At 31.4% G+C, this 19,756-nt stretch overlaps 1 protein-coding gene across 5 annotated transcripts in view; it reads left to right on the top strand.

The window, feature by feature from the left end:
• Positions 1-19,756, top strand: part of LOC123011255 — a 44,045-nt gene that overhangs the window by 13,153 nt on the left and 11,136 nt on the right. For 4 of the 5 annotated variants that reach the window (XM_044408625.1, XM_044408656.1, XM_044408640.1 and 1 more), the window contains exon 2: positions 5,767-5,983. In XM_044408625.1, coding sequence (XP_044264560.1) covers positions 5,813-5,983 — 171 coding nt within the window. In that variant the 5' untranslated portion in view covers positions 5,767-5,812. Of the gene's footprint in view, positions 1-1,760; positions 1,934-5,766; positions 5,984-19,756 lie in introns of those variants that run through there. The other variant, XM_044408633.1, reaches the window with a different exon arrangement.

The following is a 19,756-nucleotide window of genomic DNA, read 5'->3' as shown; positions in this document are numbered from 1 at the left end:
CAGAACCATCTGCATTCTTGCATCAGAAAGGCGCGTTTAAACGGTAATATGGCATATCTGGAGGTTCTCTTGAAGCTGTTCTACCGTTTAATGAACTGTTTATAGGAACACATTCGGACAATAATTGCATTTCAGCCATTAATTCTTAAAGCAAATATTTATTTAAAGTACAGAGATAATTGAAATTAAATTGCACTTATTTATCACCCAACGGCATATAATAAAACTGTCAAATTATGAAAAGCGTGAAAATATCACTGTGAAAGGACAATGTGTACTTAACCTCCGACGATGTATGCCTCGATTTTGATTAATGGTTCACCCAAGTATTCATTATATTGCTGCCGTAAATACTGAAAAATAAAAAAAAATTGAGTGAGTAATTTCATTCAAATTATTGTTTAATGTGGTGTGACTTTTTCGCGTTGCCTTATATGACAACTGTCAAGGTTTTCATGCAGGATGTAATTTGTGTTTACAATAATTGTTATTACACAGATTATTCACAGTTTAACTCATTTAATAATGCAAAAATAGATTATTATTAAAACTGTTGATCATTACACATCGCAAAATCTACAACTAGATTTGTTGCACGAACTCTGTAGAAAAAAATAAAAGATGCCACCGTTGTGGCTCAGGTGAATGACTTGCCTGCAATGGCTGTTTTCAGGGGATAAGATACTAGTAAATTGATTTTTCCGAAAAAGAAGTCGCCCACAATTGCTCGAAAATATAATTCACCGATTTTATTAGACTTGCACTTAATTAAAGGAAGCTAATTGACGATGAAAAAAGATAAAGCCATCTGCTATACTGTAATTGCATCATTAAAACCACATTTGCCGTTTCTGTTCTCGATTTTATGCAACAATTTAATAATTTAAGTTAGAAAAAGACTGTTAACAAACGAGCAAGGATTTTAATAGCTTGTAGCTTTTTAAAAAAATACAGCGGATGCCCAAAGCGAGTTCTTATATATACATGTTTACGAGTAATTTATATGGATAGGGGTGCCTCCTTGGGTTTTATTTTTGATCTTAACTAACCACTAGAGGCGATCGGGAAAAAATCCACCAATAAAATATATCTGGAGGTATAATTATTATCAAAGGAACATCCTTGCTTGAATATTTTCTTTATTAGTAGATCGTTTTTTGTGGCGTCGACCTCTCAAGCCACAAAGATCAGTTAGTTGTATGTAATTTATCGATTTTTTTCTTATGCATTATGTAGGCTGCAAAGTTAATTAGTTGTGGTAGGTAATTGAGGAACAGTTAGATACATGTAAAGTTCAAAACAATACTATGACCTGAACTGTCATTATTTTAGCTGTTCTTCCTGTTGGTGTAAAGGTCGCCATGACTAACACAAATCTGTGCTTGCGGTTCAAAATCTCCAATTTTCTTTGTGAGGCGTGTCTGTTGGAACACGAGGTCACTAGCGTTACTGCCATCATCTAGCATTGAAATTTCCGCAACCGCTCCATTTTCATCGTTCTTTCCATAAATCAAGCAATCGGCGCGAAAAATTGCGATTCATTGAAAACATGCACGCCTTGGGCTAAATTTAACATATCCACCTGCTTTCGTTAGAAGAGTATACTGTTGGATAAAGGAACGCAACGTGCTGGTAAAAAGTTGTCTTGACCATATTTAGTTCATATGTGGGATTTTATACCCAGCTGTCTGTACACCAAAAATTCAGTTTGTTCTGCGTTTTGCAGAGAAACATTAAATCATTTTTAGTCATAATTGAATTTTAATCCTCGTGGCGAGCGTGTGTAAAAGTGTTGCCCAACAGGTGATTTGCTGTGATAACATCTAGTCTGTGCCACTATCTGTAAACAAAACTATACCGCATCTCGTAAAGTGACGTAAATAAACATTTAGAGAGACGTTGACGAATCGTGCCACCATATCTGCCGGATTTGGTACGTTGGATGTGCGCTGGCGGTGCAATTTTCTCACATTTGGTGTGCCATTATAACACGCTCATCAATCTTATTTTTTTCTTTAGAGAAAATAGCTTTTGTCTAATTCCATTGTTCACGTCTTGTCTAATATGAACCTTGTTTTGCTCTTGAAGTGAAATATTTTAGTACCAAAGACAATAGAGTCAGTTAAATATTGTTGTTCATCATATCTCTGAGATTTTCGTTCTTGAAATTCTTCTGATCGTAGTAGAGAACTTTTAGTTTCATTACAGTAATGTACTTACTTTAAAAAATGTAATTTCAGATTCAAGGTTGGCTGACCTGTGATAATTTGCATATAAATGCAAATTTAGGTATAAACCTAAATCTACCTATTTTTGAAAAACGGCTGCATTATCCATAAATAGTTTCGGTTTATTTCACCTAATGAAGCACAAACTTGGACAATTTATTATTCCTTTCTATAAACTTTTAAATCTCGTGCTTAGACAATGGAACATAGGCGTCAACTGTAAAATATCTGCTATATAGGAGAGAACATAAATCTTTTTACGATATAGTTTCGACTCGATGTCTCATCAACCAGAACTTTAAAAGTCACACTTTCTTCGACTGACACATAAATCATAAAATAAATACAAGTACTATTTTTTTCTGTTCGATTGGCTTGTAAATCTAAACAAATATCAGCAACCAAAAAATTACACACAAAGGTAGTGGCAACTTTAGACTACTTTTCTACATTTATGCCCGGTTTCCAGTACGATTAAACTTCAGTTAAATTTTATCGTTTCTACGCTAGTAAGGTTGCGCTGTTCTGATTATTAATGTTATATTATACGTTACCAAAAACTAAACGTTAACTAAAGAAATTTAACAAAATTCGTTTTCATTTTTTGTCCCAGAACTCGCACCCTGCCAAGTATGATAAGAAACCAAGAACATATGTAGAAAAAATGTTAAAAAAAATCTATCTATGAGAATTTCGAAATTAGGGAGTTTAAATTTTACACTTTGATCCTATTTATTTCTGTTGAAGAAATGTTTTTTGTTCTAAGAGGAAACAAAGAAGCTTTATTCTGAATTGTAACTATAAAGGATGTGTCAGAACTAGCGCCCCAGAGAAAAATTTCAAGTAAGTTAAGATACCAGGAACATGGAAAAAATGTTTAAAAAATCCTATTTGTAAAAAATTTTTGACATTTGTTTCTTGACATTTGACACTTTTTATGTCTATTTAATGATACTGATAATCTTGTCTATGTCTTTTTATAATTATTTAGTAATAAAAGCCACAAATAACATTAAACAAAGTTAGAATTTAGGACAACTTACTTGTTTCCTCTTATAATAGCCTGTAGCAAAAAAACTTGAAAAATTATTTTTCCAACTGAAATAAATAGAGTCAAAGTGCAAAATTTAAACTCTCATAACTTCGAAATTTCTATAGACAGAATTTTTGTAACATTTTTTCTACGTTTCTGGTATCTTACCTTACCTGGCTTTTTTCTGGGGCGCGAGTTCTGGTGCACTCTGTATTTAACGATATTTGTGGTGTTTTTTGGCAAAGTTTTGTACTACAATAATTATGAAAAAACATACAGGTGTGCCAGAATTTGCGCTCCAGAGAAAAAATTCAAGTAAGATAAGATACCAAGAACATAAAAAAATGTTTAAAAAATTCTATCTGTCAAAAATTTTTGACATTTATTTTTTGACATTTGACATTTTTTTATGTCTATTTAATGATACTGATGATTTTGTATATGTTTTTTACAATTAGTTGGTAAAAGTAAAAAAAAATTTGAAGTAGAAGTAGAAGTGAGTCTTTTAGTGCCGGGATACAGTTTTTTAATTTTTTCGCCAAGGCAATAACATACGAAATCAGGAATATCGTCAAACTCTAGTTTGATATTTTATCTCAAAGACGCATTTGATAGTTTTTCCAAAAATCGCTCTAAATCTGTATTGAAGTCTCCAAAGATACCCTTGCATCAACACGAACGCAAACAGGCCCCTCTTAACTTAAAGTTAAGCCCCTAACGCCGCATTCAATGATAATGAATACAACCGGCAACGTTACATCTATAATAAAAATAGTAGATTATGGGTCGGTTTATAGAGGGCGAATTAAAAATTAATTTGTTGTTAAAAGTTAGGTAATGTGCAATTAGTCCGTGAATCTAAGCATCTGGTTGGTTCTATTTGGTCACGTGATCAGATAATTTGACCTTTTATTGCAATTAACTTAATGACGTTTCTATAAACCGACCCTATATAATTATGAGTAGAAGTGAGTCTTTTTGTGCTAAGTCCAGAAATTGAATGTCGAGTGAAGTCGAGGCAACTGGATGAAGCACAAAAAGGTTTTCTACTCTGAATGATACATGGATGCGCCAGAACTCGCGCCCCAGAAATAAATTTTCAAGTAAGGTAACATACCAGGAACATGAAAAAAAAATGTTTAAAAAATTCTATCTGTCAAATTTTGACATTTACCTTTTTTAATCTGTTTAATGGTACTGATGATCTTGTATATGTTTTTATACAACGATTTAGTAAAGAGACAAAAAAATTGCCAATAGAAGACACAAATAACAACGGAAGTTACAATTTAGAATATAGCTTCCTTGTTTCCTCTTTTAATAGCCTATAATAAAAAAACTTGGAAAATTATTTTTCCAACAGAAATAAATAGAGTCAAAGTGCAAAATTTAAACCCTCATAACTTCGAAATTTTTATAGATAAAATTGTTTTAACATTTTTTCCGTGTTCCTGGTATCTTACCTTATATGGTATTTTTCTCTGTGGCGCGAGTTCTGGCGCACCCTGTATACAAGATCATCGGTAACAATAAATAGACATTAAAAAGGTCAAATGTTAAAAAATAAGTGACCAATTTTTTTGACAGAATCGTTTAAATGTTTTACCTAATTTTTTGGTATCTTATCTCACTTGGCATTTTTCTCTGGGGCGCAAGTCTTGAGACATCTGTGTATTTTGTGATTTTTTTGCAATCGTACTTGAACACTTTACTTTAATAATTTTCAACCCGGAAAGTGCCATTTTACCGGACTAGTCTGCTGAATGTGTTTTTACTGGACTAAAATCCAAGAAATCTTTTTCACCTATCACTTTCGTCGCTCATTTTCAATACGAAATTCTCAACAAATGAATTCTTTAATTAAAGATGGAAAATTTACGATTACAAAAGAAATATTGTACGCACCACGTCCGGAAAGTGCTTTTACTGGCTTCGTAAGCTACCAGGGGACTCGTCTACGACTCGTCCTGGTGTTTGCTTACTTATCCAATAAAAGCTAACTTTCCGGACTAGATACGTAAATATCTATTTCAGTCTTCGAATATAGCGATTACGACGGAACTAGTAAAATTATTGCAGAAAGTTTAATGTAGATTAAAAAAGCTACAAGATAGCATAGGTTCCAGGACGACAGTCAAAAAACACTTTTCAAATATAAGTTTCCAGAATCATAACCTGATGATGAGAGTTTTTAAATTTAGGCAGATAAGATTTTAATCCGTCACCCTGTGCTTTGAATTCCTAATCTAAACTAAACCAATTGTTAAAAGATCAAAAGATATGACAAATTTTGTGTAACACAAGAATGAGGTCTTAATCATTTTGGTGAAACTATATGTAAAACATGGACCTAGTATAATACTACTTCCATGATGTAAAAGTAGTGTAAAATTAATTTTTGTATATAAAAGAATTTTGATATCAGCAACTGTTCAAATTTGCGATCTAGTAGAACCTTAAAAATAGCCTTTGTTGTAAAAGTGATTTATTTATTGTTTGTTTCAGGTCAATGTCAATAGCATTTGATAACACGCCTTGTCCAAGCTAAACGATGGAAGTGGTGGCAGCAACCCCTGGTACTGGTGGAGTGCCTCCTTTTCACGACCATGACGTGCGCGAGTGGTCCAGACTAGACAGTTTGACTGGAGTCCTGGAAAGGGCTCGTTTGGAGACCGACCATTGGACCGCCAATACCAATAATTCCTGTCACAAATACGGAAAGGTCAGTTGCGACGAGGACAAAGGTTCTTGTGGGTGTCGCTAGTTCATGAACTGGCGCCGTTACACACCCTGAATAAAAAATTCCTAATTGCCACTGTGCTCACTGAATGTTTAATTAACGTTGTCTTTGTACAACAACAAAGCGCCCATGTCAATGAATTGGCAGCCACGACTTTTACATCGATTCATTTGGTATTTTTATTAGTCGCAATATCATTACTCCTGTTTGAAAAGTTCGTGATTGTATGTGAATGTAAACCATAAATTAACGTTGCAAAAGCGTGGCGCTTTAGCAATTGGGTGCTGTATGCGAGAAAGACACTTTGAAATTTTTCATTGAAAGCAATTTTGTATATAAACCTAGCGATCTTCCGGCACGCCCACCAAAGGTCGAGGGCAATCACTGTTAACAACCATTTTATTGAATATTATTAAAAACGACAGATTTTATTTTAATTCTGACATTTCAGTCAGATGTTTTATGCATTCTTTACAGTTGTAAAGAGTTTTCACTCCAAAAGGAAATGTTGAGAAAGCTTTTTGGAATTACTTTTTTTTTACTCTTATTAACGGTTAAATATATTATCTTATTGACAAACAAAATTGGTGCTACAAAATACCCTTCAGGTATTCCAAATCAGTTATTAGATTACAACGAAGCTAATTAACTTTAAAATGTGGCAAAAAAATTGTTATTTGGGTGTAACCCAAACTGGTCACATGTTTTATACCTATTTTAGCATCCGCACAACATTCTTGTTTCGGTTTTTATTAAGCGAATGTTCACTTAACTAAAAGCGTGCTCAATTATGCAAATTAAGCTGAGAATTTTCTAATCATAATGATAGCAGTTTAGCTAATTGATACATAATTAGGCTGAACTTGTGACATTTTAACAATCAAATCTGTAAATTGTACAGTTACACAATAATGTCGATAAACAGCTAGAAAGCTAACTGTTTTAACCTCAATTAACCTTATCTTAAGCTCAAAGATAGTGCTATAATTTAATGAGACTTATGAAAAAAATGTGACTTTAACAAAACTTCCTATCATGAATTAGCTTTTCCAACGATTTATTATGTTGTAATGATGTCGATTCCATTGTGTATAACTGTGTACCGTTGCTTTATCTAATTAGTTTCGAAAAGTGGTGAGTTATGTAATGTGAAACAGGGGAAGTCGCATATTTTTATAACTTTCTGCACCACCCACTAGAAAATTACTGTACCAACAAAATTACTATCAATTACCCTTTGAGCTAATGATAGGTACCGTTTACTGACATTTGCCGTTTCTTAATTGAATTTTTTCGATTATTGCGATCTTAAATAATAGACTCTTTTCAGCTCAATGAACCATATTTTTTACATTTCGCACTTTAATAAGGTAACGAAGTTGCTGATACAGCAAAAATTAACCTTCACCTTGCATATCTTCAAAATTCAATCATCAGAAACGTGAAGATTTTTTGAGTCACGACTTCGTCAATTTGATTCTAAACTAACTAGACATGTTAATGTATGTACAATCTCTACTTCCTTTAATAGTTGTAAAATAACTGATGATTATTATTACTTATCAGATAAAGCAACGGCCTGTCAAGACATTTAAATGCCGTTTTTTTTAATACACGGTGACTCTTTTTCATATATTTGCAAATGTTCCAGGTTCCTCATTTCTTGTATCTACTACTAAAACATAAACAATTTAGTCAAATTATAATGCACACATGACAAAACTCTGTTCAAAAAATGTTGCCAATATTTTGGGAATCTAATCTCTTTAGAATAAATAAATAATTAGAATTTCACAATTTTAGGTTTATTGGTTTATTAGGTACACTGGCGGACATGGAATTTTGGACGATTTGTCATTTGACTGAAATAAAAATGTAAAACGGGCCTTAGGCAACTAACCCCACTTTCGGTCTTTGTAATTTTATCTAGGTAGCTAGAGAAAAAATGACTACAAATCAAAATAATTTATTGAACTTATACTATAAGAACATGTATTGCTGCCATTATTGTTTCGGAAAATCGACCCCAAAAATAAATTTCAACTAAAACTTTCAGATTTTGGTTTCAAACGTCAATCATAATGACAATAAAGCGTGATATACATTGACATTTTTTGAACTGACATAAATTTGATGTCCAAAATTCCGTGGCCGCCAGTGTATAACTACTCCTCATACTACCTAGATGCTATCATAGACAGAGGTAACGCCATCATATGTTTTTGACAATGACCACGGCTTTTTGACCTTCAAAAATAATTTCAGTTTTAAATGTTACAAGTAGTACAGTGACGGACAGTGATTTTCGGTCACCTTTTTTACGTGAATTCAAAAAAATTCACTGTAGTCTGTGCTTTATTGTCATGAAAAGTACGTATTGTGAAATTTAATCAAATTCGAACATGTCAGCTGTAAGTACGTTTATTAAAATAGAAATTACTGGATTGGTACTAAACCTCAAGCAACGTAAGACAAAGCAATGGTAAAAAGTAGCAAGGAGCATCGAGCTTTCTGTCAACATGACAAAATAAGCTAAAGGTTGGAAAAACCTAAAGACTAATTTACACTTTTAGACTGTCATGAAAATTGGGCGGGACGAAATTCACTGTCCGTCATTGTACTTAGGTGTATAACGATTATAATAATTGGTCGAAACGAACAATATTACTGTTTTTCAATATTTTTTTTTGTGGAAAATAAAAAGCATCTCATCATTTTCATAATAATTGACAACATCCATAATGTCTACATGGCAATCGTTACAGGTCGAGGTTAAGAATTGCCAGTTTATAGTAAGTAAAATCGTTTATTGTCAACTGAAATAATTCTTCTTGATCCCCTGAGGCCTCCTTATGATTCTCAGAAAAATAATATTTGAAACCTACACAAATCATTATAAATTATAATTATAAAACAATTAGTCGAAGCTAAAGTATGTCCATCAGCATATACATGAGGTAAAGAACCGTAATATCCTAATCATTTTTAAATTGAGTATTTATTTAAAACGACATACAAATAACTGAATAAATGTGACAAACATTATACTATTTCGATATTTAAATATGTAGTGTAATCCATAATAGTGGCAATTGAAGATTTTTGGTCATTGTTGGTTTTATTTGTTTAAATTTATAAATAAAAAAATTAATACAAAAACAATTTAGGTGTATGGAAATTGTCATAACGTAAAACTTCATTTTAAAGGATGATAGATACATTAAAGTAAATTTTTCAATTTACTCCTGTTTTTTCCCTCGGAAAAGTTTTGTATGGTAGAATTCTTTTAATTTTACCCGATTGTTTGTATAAGTACTTTCTTCTTTTATTTAATTTGTAACTTAACATTTTACTTCTGCCAAAGGATATACCGTGTTTACAACTTAATTTGGTATTTTTTCACTAATTTTTATGAAGGTCTAACCGCAAATCATAATTTCTAGACCATAATAAAGCGAGGTAAACAGATTTTCTCAATGCAGACTCATGTTTTTTAAATGAAACACCGTATGTTTCTTTGCATTTTTAGATGTAGCCTTTTAAAACAATGGTTTTACGCTAAACTTTTATTAGTCGATTTCGTTTAGTTTTAGAAATAAGAATTTTTTTTGCGAAAACATGAATTTAAAAAAAAATATTACACAAAAACTAAGACAGCTAAAAGAAATTTTTTCTTACTTCTGCAAAGAAGAAAGTACAGAATTTAAAGCTGTAGCAATTTTTTAGTGTTGTGCATTTGTAAAGATTAATAAATTAAGAAGTTTGTTAAAAGTTAAATAACTTAAAAAAATTAAATGGAACACCCTATTTTTTATTTTTGCATCTAATAGAATGATAAATTGTCTTTATAAAAAAATAAACTTTTAATGCCTAGAATTGTTAAATGAAAAGATAGTTAACATTCAATATTAAGAGTAGCAACAATGCCTATCAGCATTGTTGATACTATGGAAAGCCTAGTAATTCCACCACGGATCACTTATCTTTTGATTTATCCAGAGATTGTAAAAGTCGTTATAAATAATGAAATTCAAATTATTTTGTTGTAAAAATAAAGAATAATGGATTAAGTTTAACACAAATGTGATTATTAAGTGATATTTCTTCCATCTATTATGCAACTCTGCACTTTTTGGCTACTGAAACAATAGTAAGTCAATTTAATAATCTTTTAAATGCAAAAACAATAAATAGGGTGTTCCATTAAAATTTTTTAAGTTATTGAACTTTTAACAAACGCCTTAATTTTTTTATCTTTGCAAATGCAACACACTAAAAAATGTTGCAACCTTATGGCTTATACCTTCTTCTTTGCAGAGTAAAAAAAATATTTCTAGATGTCTTAGTTTTTGTGTAATAAATTTTTTAAAAGTGCATGTTTTCGTCAAAAATACCGTCTTATTTTTAAAACTAAGCAAAATCGACCAACAAAAGTTTAGCTTTTTATCAATTTGTATATTTTCTCCATTCTTTTCTTTTTACAGTGACATTTATTTTTTATGTTGTTAAAAACCTTTATAATACGTAGCATTACGAGTATTTAATTTGAAATTGCTAAAAATCAGAATTCAAAGATAAATTGCATTTCATCTATGAATCCATATGGAAGATTATTTCGCGTACGAGTGTTTAAAAAAAATGATAGGCTTTTGTTTTTAGTAGAACTAATAATACTTTTTTTAAACTAAAATGATCTGCAACCTTCTGCTTGCTTTAAAAAAAAACAGGGTGTTTCACAACTTATCCGACATTTTTTGTCTTAGTAACAATTTTAAATGAGAAGTCAAGTTTTTAAAAAATGACCAGAAAACAAATTATGAAAAATTGCTAAACTCTGCTAAGAGTATCAATTCTTAATTCTTATTTATTGTCTGTTGGATTTTGGTTCCATTCCAAATTTTCGAATAAAGAGTAAGTTGTGAAACTTCTGTATTCTTTGTTCTGATCAATGATCTCATTCTAACAATCTTAAAAACTCATAAAGTAGAGGCCCGGTTATCCGAAATAATATGGACCCAAGCCACTTCGGATCACAGAAAGTTCGGATAATCCGGAGGTTTTTTGTTTCTTTATAAATCCATTTTAAAAGTACATACTTTAAAAGTACTTGCTTTAACAATTCTCCTTTATCAGGACGTTTAATGGCTTCAAACTTCTCAGCAATTTTAGTGACTCTTCTTTGGCCTTAACCACCTTATTTATTTTGTAAAGGATAAAAAACTACATACACTAATAGAATCAAGTGAAAACTGTCGACAGTTTATGTTTATGCTACGTAATGAAAACAAGTTTAATTACTTCTAGGAAAGAAAGAAATACAATTTCGGATAATGCGGCGGAGGTTGATATCTGTTTCGGATAATACGGTGAAACTGAATTTCAACGTTGTTTCTGATAATCCTGCGTTTGGGATAACCCGATTCCGGATAATCGGGCGTTTACTGTATTCAAATATTATTTTTTGTAAAATTGTTTATGATTCCTTTCCAAAAACTATCTAGTACTGTAAGAAAAATGTTTTGAGTGGCTATTTAAAATACAGGTCTGGGCCAATTGGCAACGCAGTTTTTTTAAGATGAAATATGGATCATCCCTTAGTATTTATCAAAATGATTAATGATGACCCGAGTAGCAGTGAGCAACTCATTAGTGAAGAGATCGCGTTAAAGGCTATACATTATAGATGATCCCAGCAACTCTTCATGATCCTTCGATATTCTCACGGGTCGCGATTTAGACTTTTTGTACTCGTAGCTCTGATCTCCAAAGTTTCTTTTTTCTATTATACCACTGAACGCATTTAAATAAATGAGCGTTAGTTCGGTGAAAGTAATTTAACACGTCCTGTCTTTATTCAAAAAGACAGAGAGCTAAGGTAAACTTTTAGTTCCTTGCAAAATATCAGCTGTCATTTAACACAAAGGTTTATTTGAACGCATAATAATGTCCCACATTGTAGTTCAGTAGTTTTGCTTTCCTTATTGCTGAACTTTGGCATCGAAGACTGTTGGTAATAATTAGAACTCGGGTGACCTGTGATCTAAGGTGAACGTAACATTTGTACATACATCAATTAAGCATAACTCGTTTAATGGGAAAAATACAGTACGCAAACGAGTGTGCGTTGCAGTAAAAGTGGTAGTATCAGTGTGTTGGAAAGCGTGGTCCTCGCGTGGGTAAGCCCTTTTTACAATTGGCGTTAAATTTCAGTACATAACTGTGCTTCAATGAAAAAAAAAAGAGTTAACTGTAAATTTTAATGAAATGATTGCAATCAAATATTAATTAGTGATGTTTCAAGGCTGCGATAGATAGAAAATTTGTAGAAAGATCGTGTTTCTACACAATTGGTCCGATTTTTACCTTATGTGGATCACGGTCACCAGCAACATTGCAACAATCACCACAATTCCTGACGGGTGATAACTAGAGCACGGTAATAAATAAATAAATCGTGCTCAGTCATACTGTTCGTAATTTTTTAGTGAGTTTCGTGTGTGATTAGATTTACCTTCGCGTTCATAATCTCTCCTATTACAAGTAATTATGGCATTAGAGCTGTTACAAATTTGTGTAAACTTTTGAAAACAATGTAGGATTTTGTTCACCATCAAATCAAACAAAATCTGTACAACAATGGTACTTTTACGGCATGTTACAGAAGATAATGGAGTAACAGTGATTTTTTCACCGAATTCCTGCAATTGACAGTGGCTTGAAAAGTGACAACGACTGTACACGGTTCGCTGATTTAAATTGAGACGTGAAAAATTGCTCTGCAAGGGACTTTACAGTATTAGCCAATTAGTGGTAAGCCTTACTCTAACGTCATGCCTAAAAGAATATCTATTTGCGGCATCTATTTTGATTCAATTCGACCGGATATCCTTAGTTGCTGCAACACATTATTCGTTATTTTGTTAATTAATGGCACCAGATTTAATTAATTCAGACAATTTGGAAAGTTTTTCTTCATTAAAAAACGAGCAACGCATAAAAATCTAAGAAGGAAAACAATAAATTGGGTGAGTCATAAGCTGGCTGTAAACTTGTAAAATGATATCTTAATAATTATTAATCCAGAAATGGTATAAAAGCTTCAACCTCAGCGACAGAAACTTTAAATATTATGAGATATAGACAATTAATATTGCAGTAACATGCAAGTATGGTAATCTGATCGATCATTTAAATTCTGTAATGCAAATCTTAACCTTCTCTTTCAAAATCGTATATACATACATATCCCATACTCTTGAAATATTTTATTCTTGGTATAGAGAATTTAGACACGAAAGGGACTATTTTCTAGCATTTAGGGTCGGCTTATACAGACTGTATTATAAAAAATGCCCCAAGCCATTATTTTTAAAGATATGACAAAACTCCTTAGAACAAAGTTGAACAGTTTTTTGTCATCTATTGTTTCGCATAGATGCTCAATCAATGCTGCTTCCTGTTTCACCGGAAGTGACATTAAACACTCTGTATATTTTATTATTTTTGGATTCCTCATTAAATTGTCTTTCAACAAGCTCACTTATTATTATTTATCAGTTATCAGTATATTATTTAAAAGGAAATTTCTTGTAGTCTTGTCTTACAAAAGTAAACTGATGCTGTTTGAAGAATGAATTAAAAGTGTTTTTTGCGTATTAATTGAAACTTAATTTTAGTATTTTGCTAAATGGTATAAATCATTAAAAAAATGTAATTGTTTACTATTTAAAAAAAAATTATATTGTTTGCTAAACTCAAAAACAAAAAGAAGCTTTAGAGGTGGCCACCCACGAAATGTCTTTTGTTTATAAACACTTTGAACAGAAATGACCTATTTCCAAATTTTTACCACACCCTGTACCTATATTCAAACGAAACCCTTTTTAACTCTGTAATTTTTTCCTGGTATAATAATTAATTAATAATTAAAATTATATTATACCTAATTAAAATATTTTAGATAACAGACAATAATCTCAAATCTGTTATTTGTTGGCCTTAATTCACTCGTTAATTATATTTCGAATACCTAAAATGAAGCTTTAACTAATGCACTACATAGCTACAAAAAATGCACAAAGATTTAGACGACTAATTAGTCTTTTGCAAGGATCTCAAAATACATATTAAGTAATTCCAATTTTTTTACCCAGACTTTTATAATATTTAACAATCCTTATAAGGGGAAATAGCACAAATTAAGAAAATTGTCAAGCCCATAATAATCCTGGTTGAAAATTTAAATACAGTTAAAAAATTAAAGTACATTACAATTAGATGTCAGTACCCTCATTACATCTGTTGCTTTGCCGATTTTTTTGTCGTCGAGTGACGGGTTCTAAAACGTTGGCAGCGTTAAAGAATAAATAGTAACAGCTAGAACGTAGACAGCTAGAAATTGTAACAAAATTATTAGGCCGGCAATTATTTTCAAATTTATAGAAAAGAGAAGTGTTGGAAAGTTCCAGTGAAACAAATCATTGATGTTGGAGCAACCGTGCGTTGACAATTTGTCGAGTGCTTTAAAAATCATTAGTTTCTCTTCTTTTTGTGTTTGTCGAGTAATACAGTAGTTAGAGGCTTTTTTATGGTGAAAGTAGGCGTTATCGTAATCAATTATATGTTTCATGATGCATTCTAATTGACATTTTTTCCAAATTAATGATCATAAGATATTGTTTAGTCAAAGGAAGATACTCGTAATACTTGCGCTTTTGTTATTCAGAGTCAATAATAGCGTTAATTGGATATAAAATACGTCAATTAGCATGTATGTAACGCTAGCACCTACATGTGTATTAAATGATTGTCATTAACTACACCTTTTGTATATTTTTCAATGAAAATTCCTGGTATCTTAGAGCTAGTATGGTCAGGAATTGTGTACATACATAAATAAATATTACAGAATAAATATGAATTCGAAACACTCGAGCGGTACGTACAAAAGCAATGTATAACTTACGCCAACACCTTACTATAAATCCTATTCTATTTACATTTAACTTTGACGATAAGCATCTGTAAATAGGTACAGCATGGTAACCGATTTTTTGCACACGAGATGATAGCTGTGAAAAAATTGAGTTTTATTATTTATTATACAGTTATATGCGTTTCGAATGTTGGTACAGTTACACAGCCACTTGTATGGCAAATATTAGTCCCGGCCTGTTATGGCCATTCTTTGTCAAAAAAAAAAACGAGACTCGATGTGGAACATCCATGACTCTAGATTTCGAACAGGTTGATACAACTTTTACAATGTTGCCAACAATGGAGAAACAAATTTATTTGCATATTCCCTGACACAAAATTGCCGCAAGTGATTGCTAGCAATAAATCAGCAGAAGAAGTGTTCAAATAGATGACAGCGTCCATCAATTATTATTTTAATGCTAGTACAAATAAGAGGCATTTCTGTGATTTTTTTGACTTTTTAAACTAATATAACACCAGGCGGTACCTAATTACCTGTATAATTGGTGATTACTATAAAAAAATATGCAAAATTATATTTTTGTAATGTCACATTACAAGTTTTAAAAAACTCAAATATACAGTGTTATTCACGAAAGGGGTACTTCTGAATTTTTTTTGCCGCAACGAACAATACTCGTACCATTATCACTAACTGCTAAATTAAGGGTCGGTTTGTGGGTAGCTTTTGCTCCCAATTATTAGATTTATGTATAACTAAAGCCAAAGTCCATTAATTGTATGCACAAACTTTACTCTAAATTATTCTGTATACTCTTAAAATTATATTGTTATAATTATTTGTAAATAAAATCAGAAATGCAAATACAGGGTGATTGTAAGGGTGTGCAAATATTTTAACAGGTAATAGTAGAGTTCAAAAGAAGTCAAAGTAACTCAACTTGCTTTATCCGAATGTTTATAGTTTTTGAGATACAGAGGGATGTGTTCATCGAATAAATTTAAATTTGGGGCGCAGCCTTTAATTTAACCAACCGAAATTGTAAACAGATGTGATCTCTGAGATTAGCTCTTCAAAATATATTACATTGTTTTAAAGAAAATAAGTTAAAATTAGCAAAAATAGGCACAGAAAAAAGTGTCCTCATATAAAACGGTAAAAATTTTAGATCCATTTTTTTGTTGAAAATACCACCTAATTTCATTACCTCAAATCTTACCAACTATTAGCAATGTAAACTTTGGGATAAAGTCTTCAAAAGGTATAAACTTCGTTTTTTCCTACCCCCAATATCGCAGAAACTGTAAACATTTGGATACGGTACGTTTAGTTTCATTGACTTCTTTTGAGCTCTACTATCACCTGTTAAAAGAAACTGACCTTGTTTTTATCGATAACAAATTTTATTTTCATTTTCTTGATATAAAACTCAAGTTTTTTTGTTTATTTTCATAACTCATACTTTGAACTTGAAATATAAAAAATTTCTAATGAATATAACTGATACGAGCATAAGATACAGTTTGGGTGGCATCATAATATACGTGACCACACCGGCACCATCGCTTAAGAATCTCATAAAGAGCTAACGGAAATAAAGTGTAGTGTTAGATGGAGCAACAGATATATCCAAATAAGAATGAATAGAAAATATGAGATTGCTTCAATATCATCTTCCCATGAATAAGTGTGACTAAATCAACTGTTAGGTTAAAAATATTGGTTCTAATTAATCACTAATGCAACAGTGACGAAAGGTTGTAAAATGAGTAAATTTTATGGCTTGTTGTTAACGATGGGAACGGAACAATCAGAAAACTGAGTCCAATGACAAGTGTAGGTTAGTTCTACAAAATTAAGAGTCAAAGCGATCAATTTCGTTTCAAAGCTATTGTTTTAACAAATTTATTCTGGTAGTATTGTCGTTTACTAGATACAATAGAAGTAATCATCTATTATGCAATGAGGTGTGTAAGCGATGGGAACAAAATTTCTTTTTTTCTTTCTTTTGCCTTGAACTCTCACCTTAGTGCACCAAGATGCTTTGTTGCAGCAGTGACAGCAAAAGTGTTTCTTTCTTTACATCCCGATGGGTATTCAATCCTGATTCTGTATGTGATTACGGTACCCACTACCTCAGCGGTAAGGCCTGGTTCACGTTCAGTGTGGCAGAACCACAATGTATATCAACCATTGTCGGACAAAATTGCCAGTTTCCTCTATTTATGGAAATATGAATATGCAGTAGTGACTAGAGACAGGTTCAAAGACTGGAAACATTTTTACGGCAGGTGTATACACATACGTTCAGACGTTACGCTTTAGCAACAATGCATCAGAAATCGTTCGCAATTATGCGCATTCTCTCCAGACGATTTTTATGAGCAAAGTTCAAAGTCAATGTCGAGAAGTAACTTTGCGAATTATTCGATCACGAAGCGTTATAATGGAGTAACATACCGGTTTAGACATACATCCATCAGCTCGCGGGGTTGGTATTTAGACAACAATGGGCAGATGTGAATTTCTTATTTGGGAGGCCGAAAACCGCTCGATTAGCATAATTTCCAAGAACTGAAATCGTAATTGTAACAACATTTTAATTACAAGTAGACGAGGATAAGTGTATTGACCTTCTCTATTGTTTTGGTAGGTCGAACAAAATTTAAACTGGTACTTCTAGTTCATGTTTGGACAAGCTTAGGTAATGAAGATAAATGAAGTAAATTTTCATCAAAGTATGATTGTTTTTATGAATTATTCGTAAATAGATGGACATTATTAAATAAATAAAAATATTTGTCTAAATACAGGGTAAATATGAATACATGTTGATTCACCTCAGTTCCGGTCTGGTGGCCCAAAAATAAGTTACAATACAAACTTTTTTTAAATGAAACACCATATGTTTCTTGACATTTTTCCATTTTTGAATGTAGCTTTTAATTTCATTGTTTTTAAACTAAACTTCTATTAGTCCATTTTGCTTAGTTTTTGAATTAAATTTTTGGTCGAAAACATTCTCTTTTTTTTCAACTTTGTTCTAAGAAGTATTATCATATCTTTAAAAATTATGGAGTTATGGTTTGGGGTATTTTTTCATAAATTAACTTTTATGAATAGATAGCAACCTTTTTGTTTTAAAGCCACCTCCCTGATTACAAAAAACAATCTACGAAGAGATAAATTGTGTTCAAAAACTATGTTCTTTCAGTATCTTATTTTTTTTCTAATGAAGATATTTTTTCAATGGTTTTTATCTTAAACATTCCGTTGATAAGCCTTAGCAACTAAATACGTCTCTAGACAAATCATACAAATCATAATCATCCAAGGTAGATTCTTTTCAAAATTTATTCGAATAAAAAGTTCATTTATAAACAAAAAAGTAACAAAAGTCCAAATAAAAATAAGATAAAAATCATTAAATTAAGAAGCACTGACAATGGTATTAAATTAAGCACTGTTATCTGGTTGACGTAAGATGACGACCCTTAAAAAATAAAATACAACACATTTCATTCACCAGGTGAACAGAAAGTATGCAACCAAACGTTTTTTGCTTAAACTCTTTAGTTTTTGAAATATCTAATTGATGAATGATAAGGTACTATAATAGCTATTTATGTATCAAGTACACAAAATAGGGTTTTAATGACGAGCTGACGTAGGAGCCGAGTCTTTAATGAGAGGAGTCACCTAAAACCTTTTGCGTACGTGGAGCATACAAGATTTTTTTGTTAAAGCTCCCAAAACACGTATTCGCACCTCTTACTAATTAAAAAAATTTCGTTACCATAGTAACAATTTTATTTTTTAGTCTGCAAAAACTGTTTTTGGGGTCTGAGTACCTAAAATAACCGTTTTGCGTACTATTTTATTGAGTCCGGAAAAGACTCATTTTAGGGACTCAAATGAGTACCTAAAACAGCTGTTTTCGGGAGCGTATACAAAAAATGTATAAATGTAACGTTTCTCAAGAATAAAATTCATAAATTTGATTTCATTTTTGAGTTTTGCAAAAAAAAAATTTTTTTCAAATGGCAACCCACTATAAAACTTTTTAATACAAGGGCTATTGTCTAAGGCTTATAACTATCTACATTTTATTCAATTTTTATGAAAACACCTGTTCGTATAAGTTGCCATTTTGAAAAAAAATCGTATAACTCAAAAATATTTTCAAAACACGATCACATTTTTATAGCACTGTCATTTTTATTAATCATTATTTTCTGAAAATGATTAAAAACACGGCTTGGTTTTATTCTTCCTACATAATTTACATATAAAAATGACTTTTGTATTGCATTTTTGTCGTCACTTTGCGTAAATTAGTGACCACTACTCAGGGCCGTAACCAGGATTTTATTTCGGGGGGGGGGGTTTCTTGTTGGTCCATGAAAATGAAATTAAAGATGACGGATTAAAAAGCAAAAATCTCTAAGTACACTTTTTTATTTTAAATTGAAATAAGAGATCCTAATTAAACATAAAAAAAATACAAATTAACTCACAAAAGTAACAAAAAATAAAATAAATTTTTAATACTCTTTATTGTTACAAATTTAAACAGGAGATGGATATTCATTTTTAAAACAAAAATTTTCTATGAACATATATCGAAAAATGCTACGCAAGGGGTGCGTCTTTTAATAGGTTTTTTTTCATTATTTCCGAAATCATATTAGAAAAAAATTTCAAAATTTGCTACAGATGATAACTTTTATACACCTAAACAAGTACAAAAATAAAATGTTGAAATTTTTAATTAGGTGCTTCCTAAACTAGATGGGATTAGGGTAAAAATTTAT

Source organism: Tribolium madens, unplaced genomic scaffold, assembly GCF_015345945.1.
Source record: "Tribolium madens isolate multiple individuals breed KSU strain unplaced genomic scaffold, Tmad_KSU_1.1 Scaffold_19;HRSCAF=116;Tcas5.2_LG9, whole genome shotgun sequence".
Classification (NCBI taxonomy): Eukaryota; Metazoa; Arthropoda; class Insecta; order Coleoptera; family Tenebrionidae; genus Tribolium; species Tribolium madens.
The sequence above is the reverse complement of the archived record's forward strand: the minus strand, read 5'-3'. Positions and strand labels throughout refer to the sequence as shown.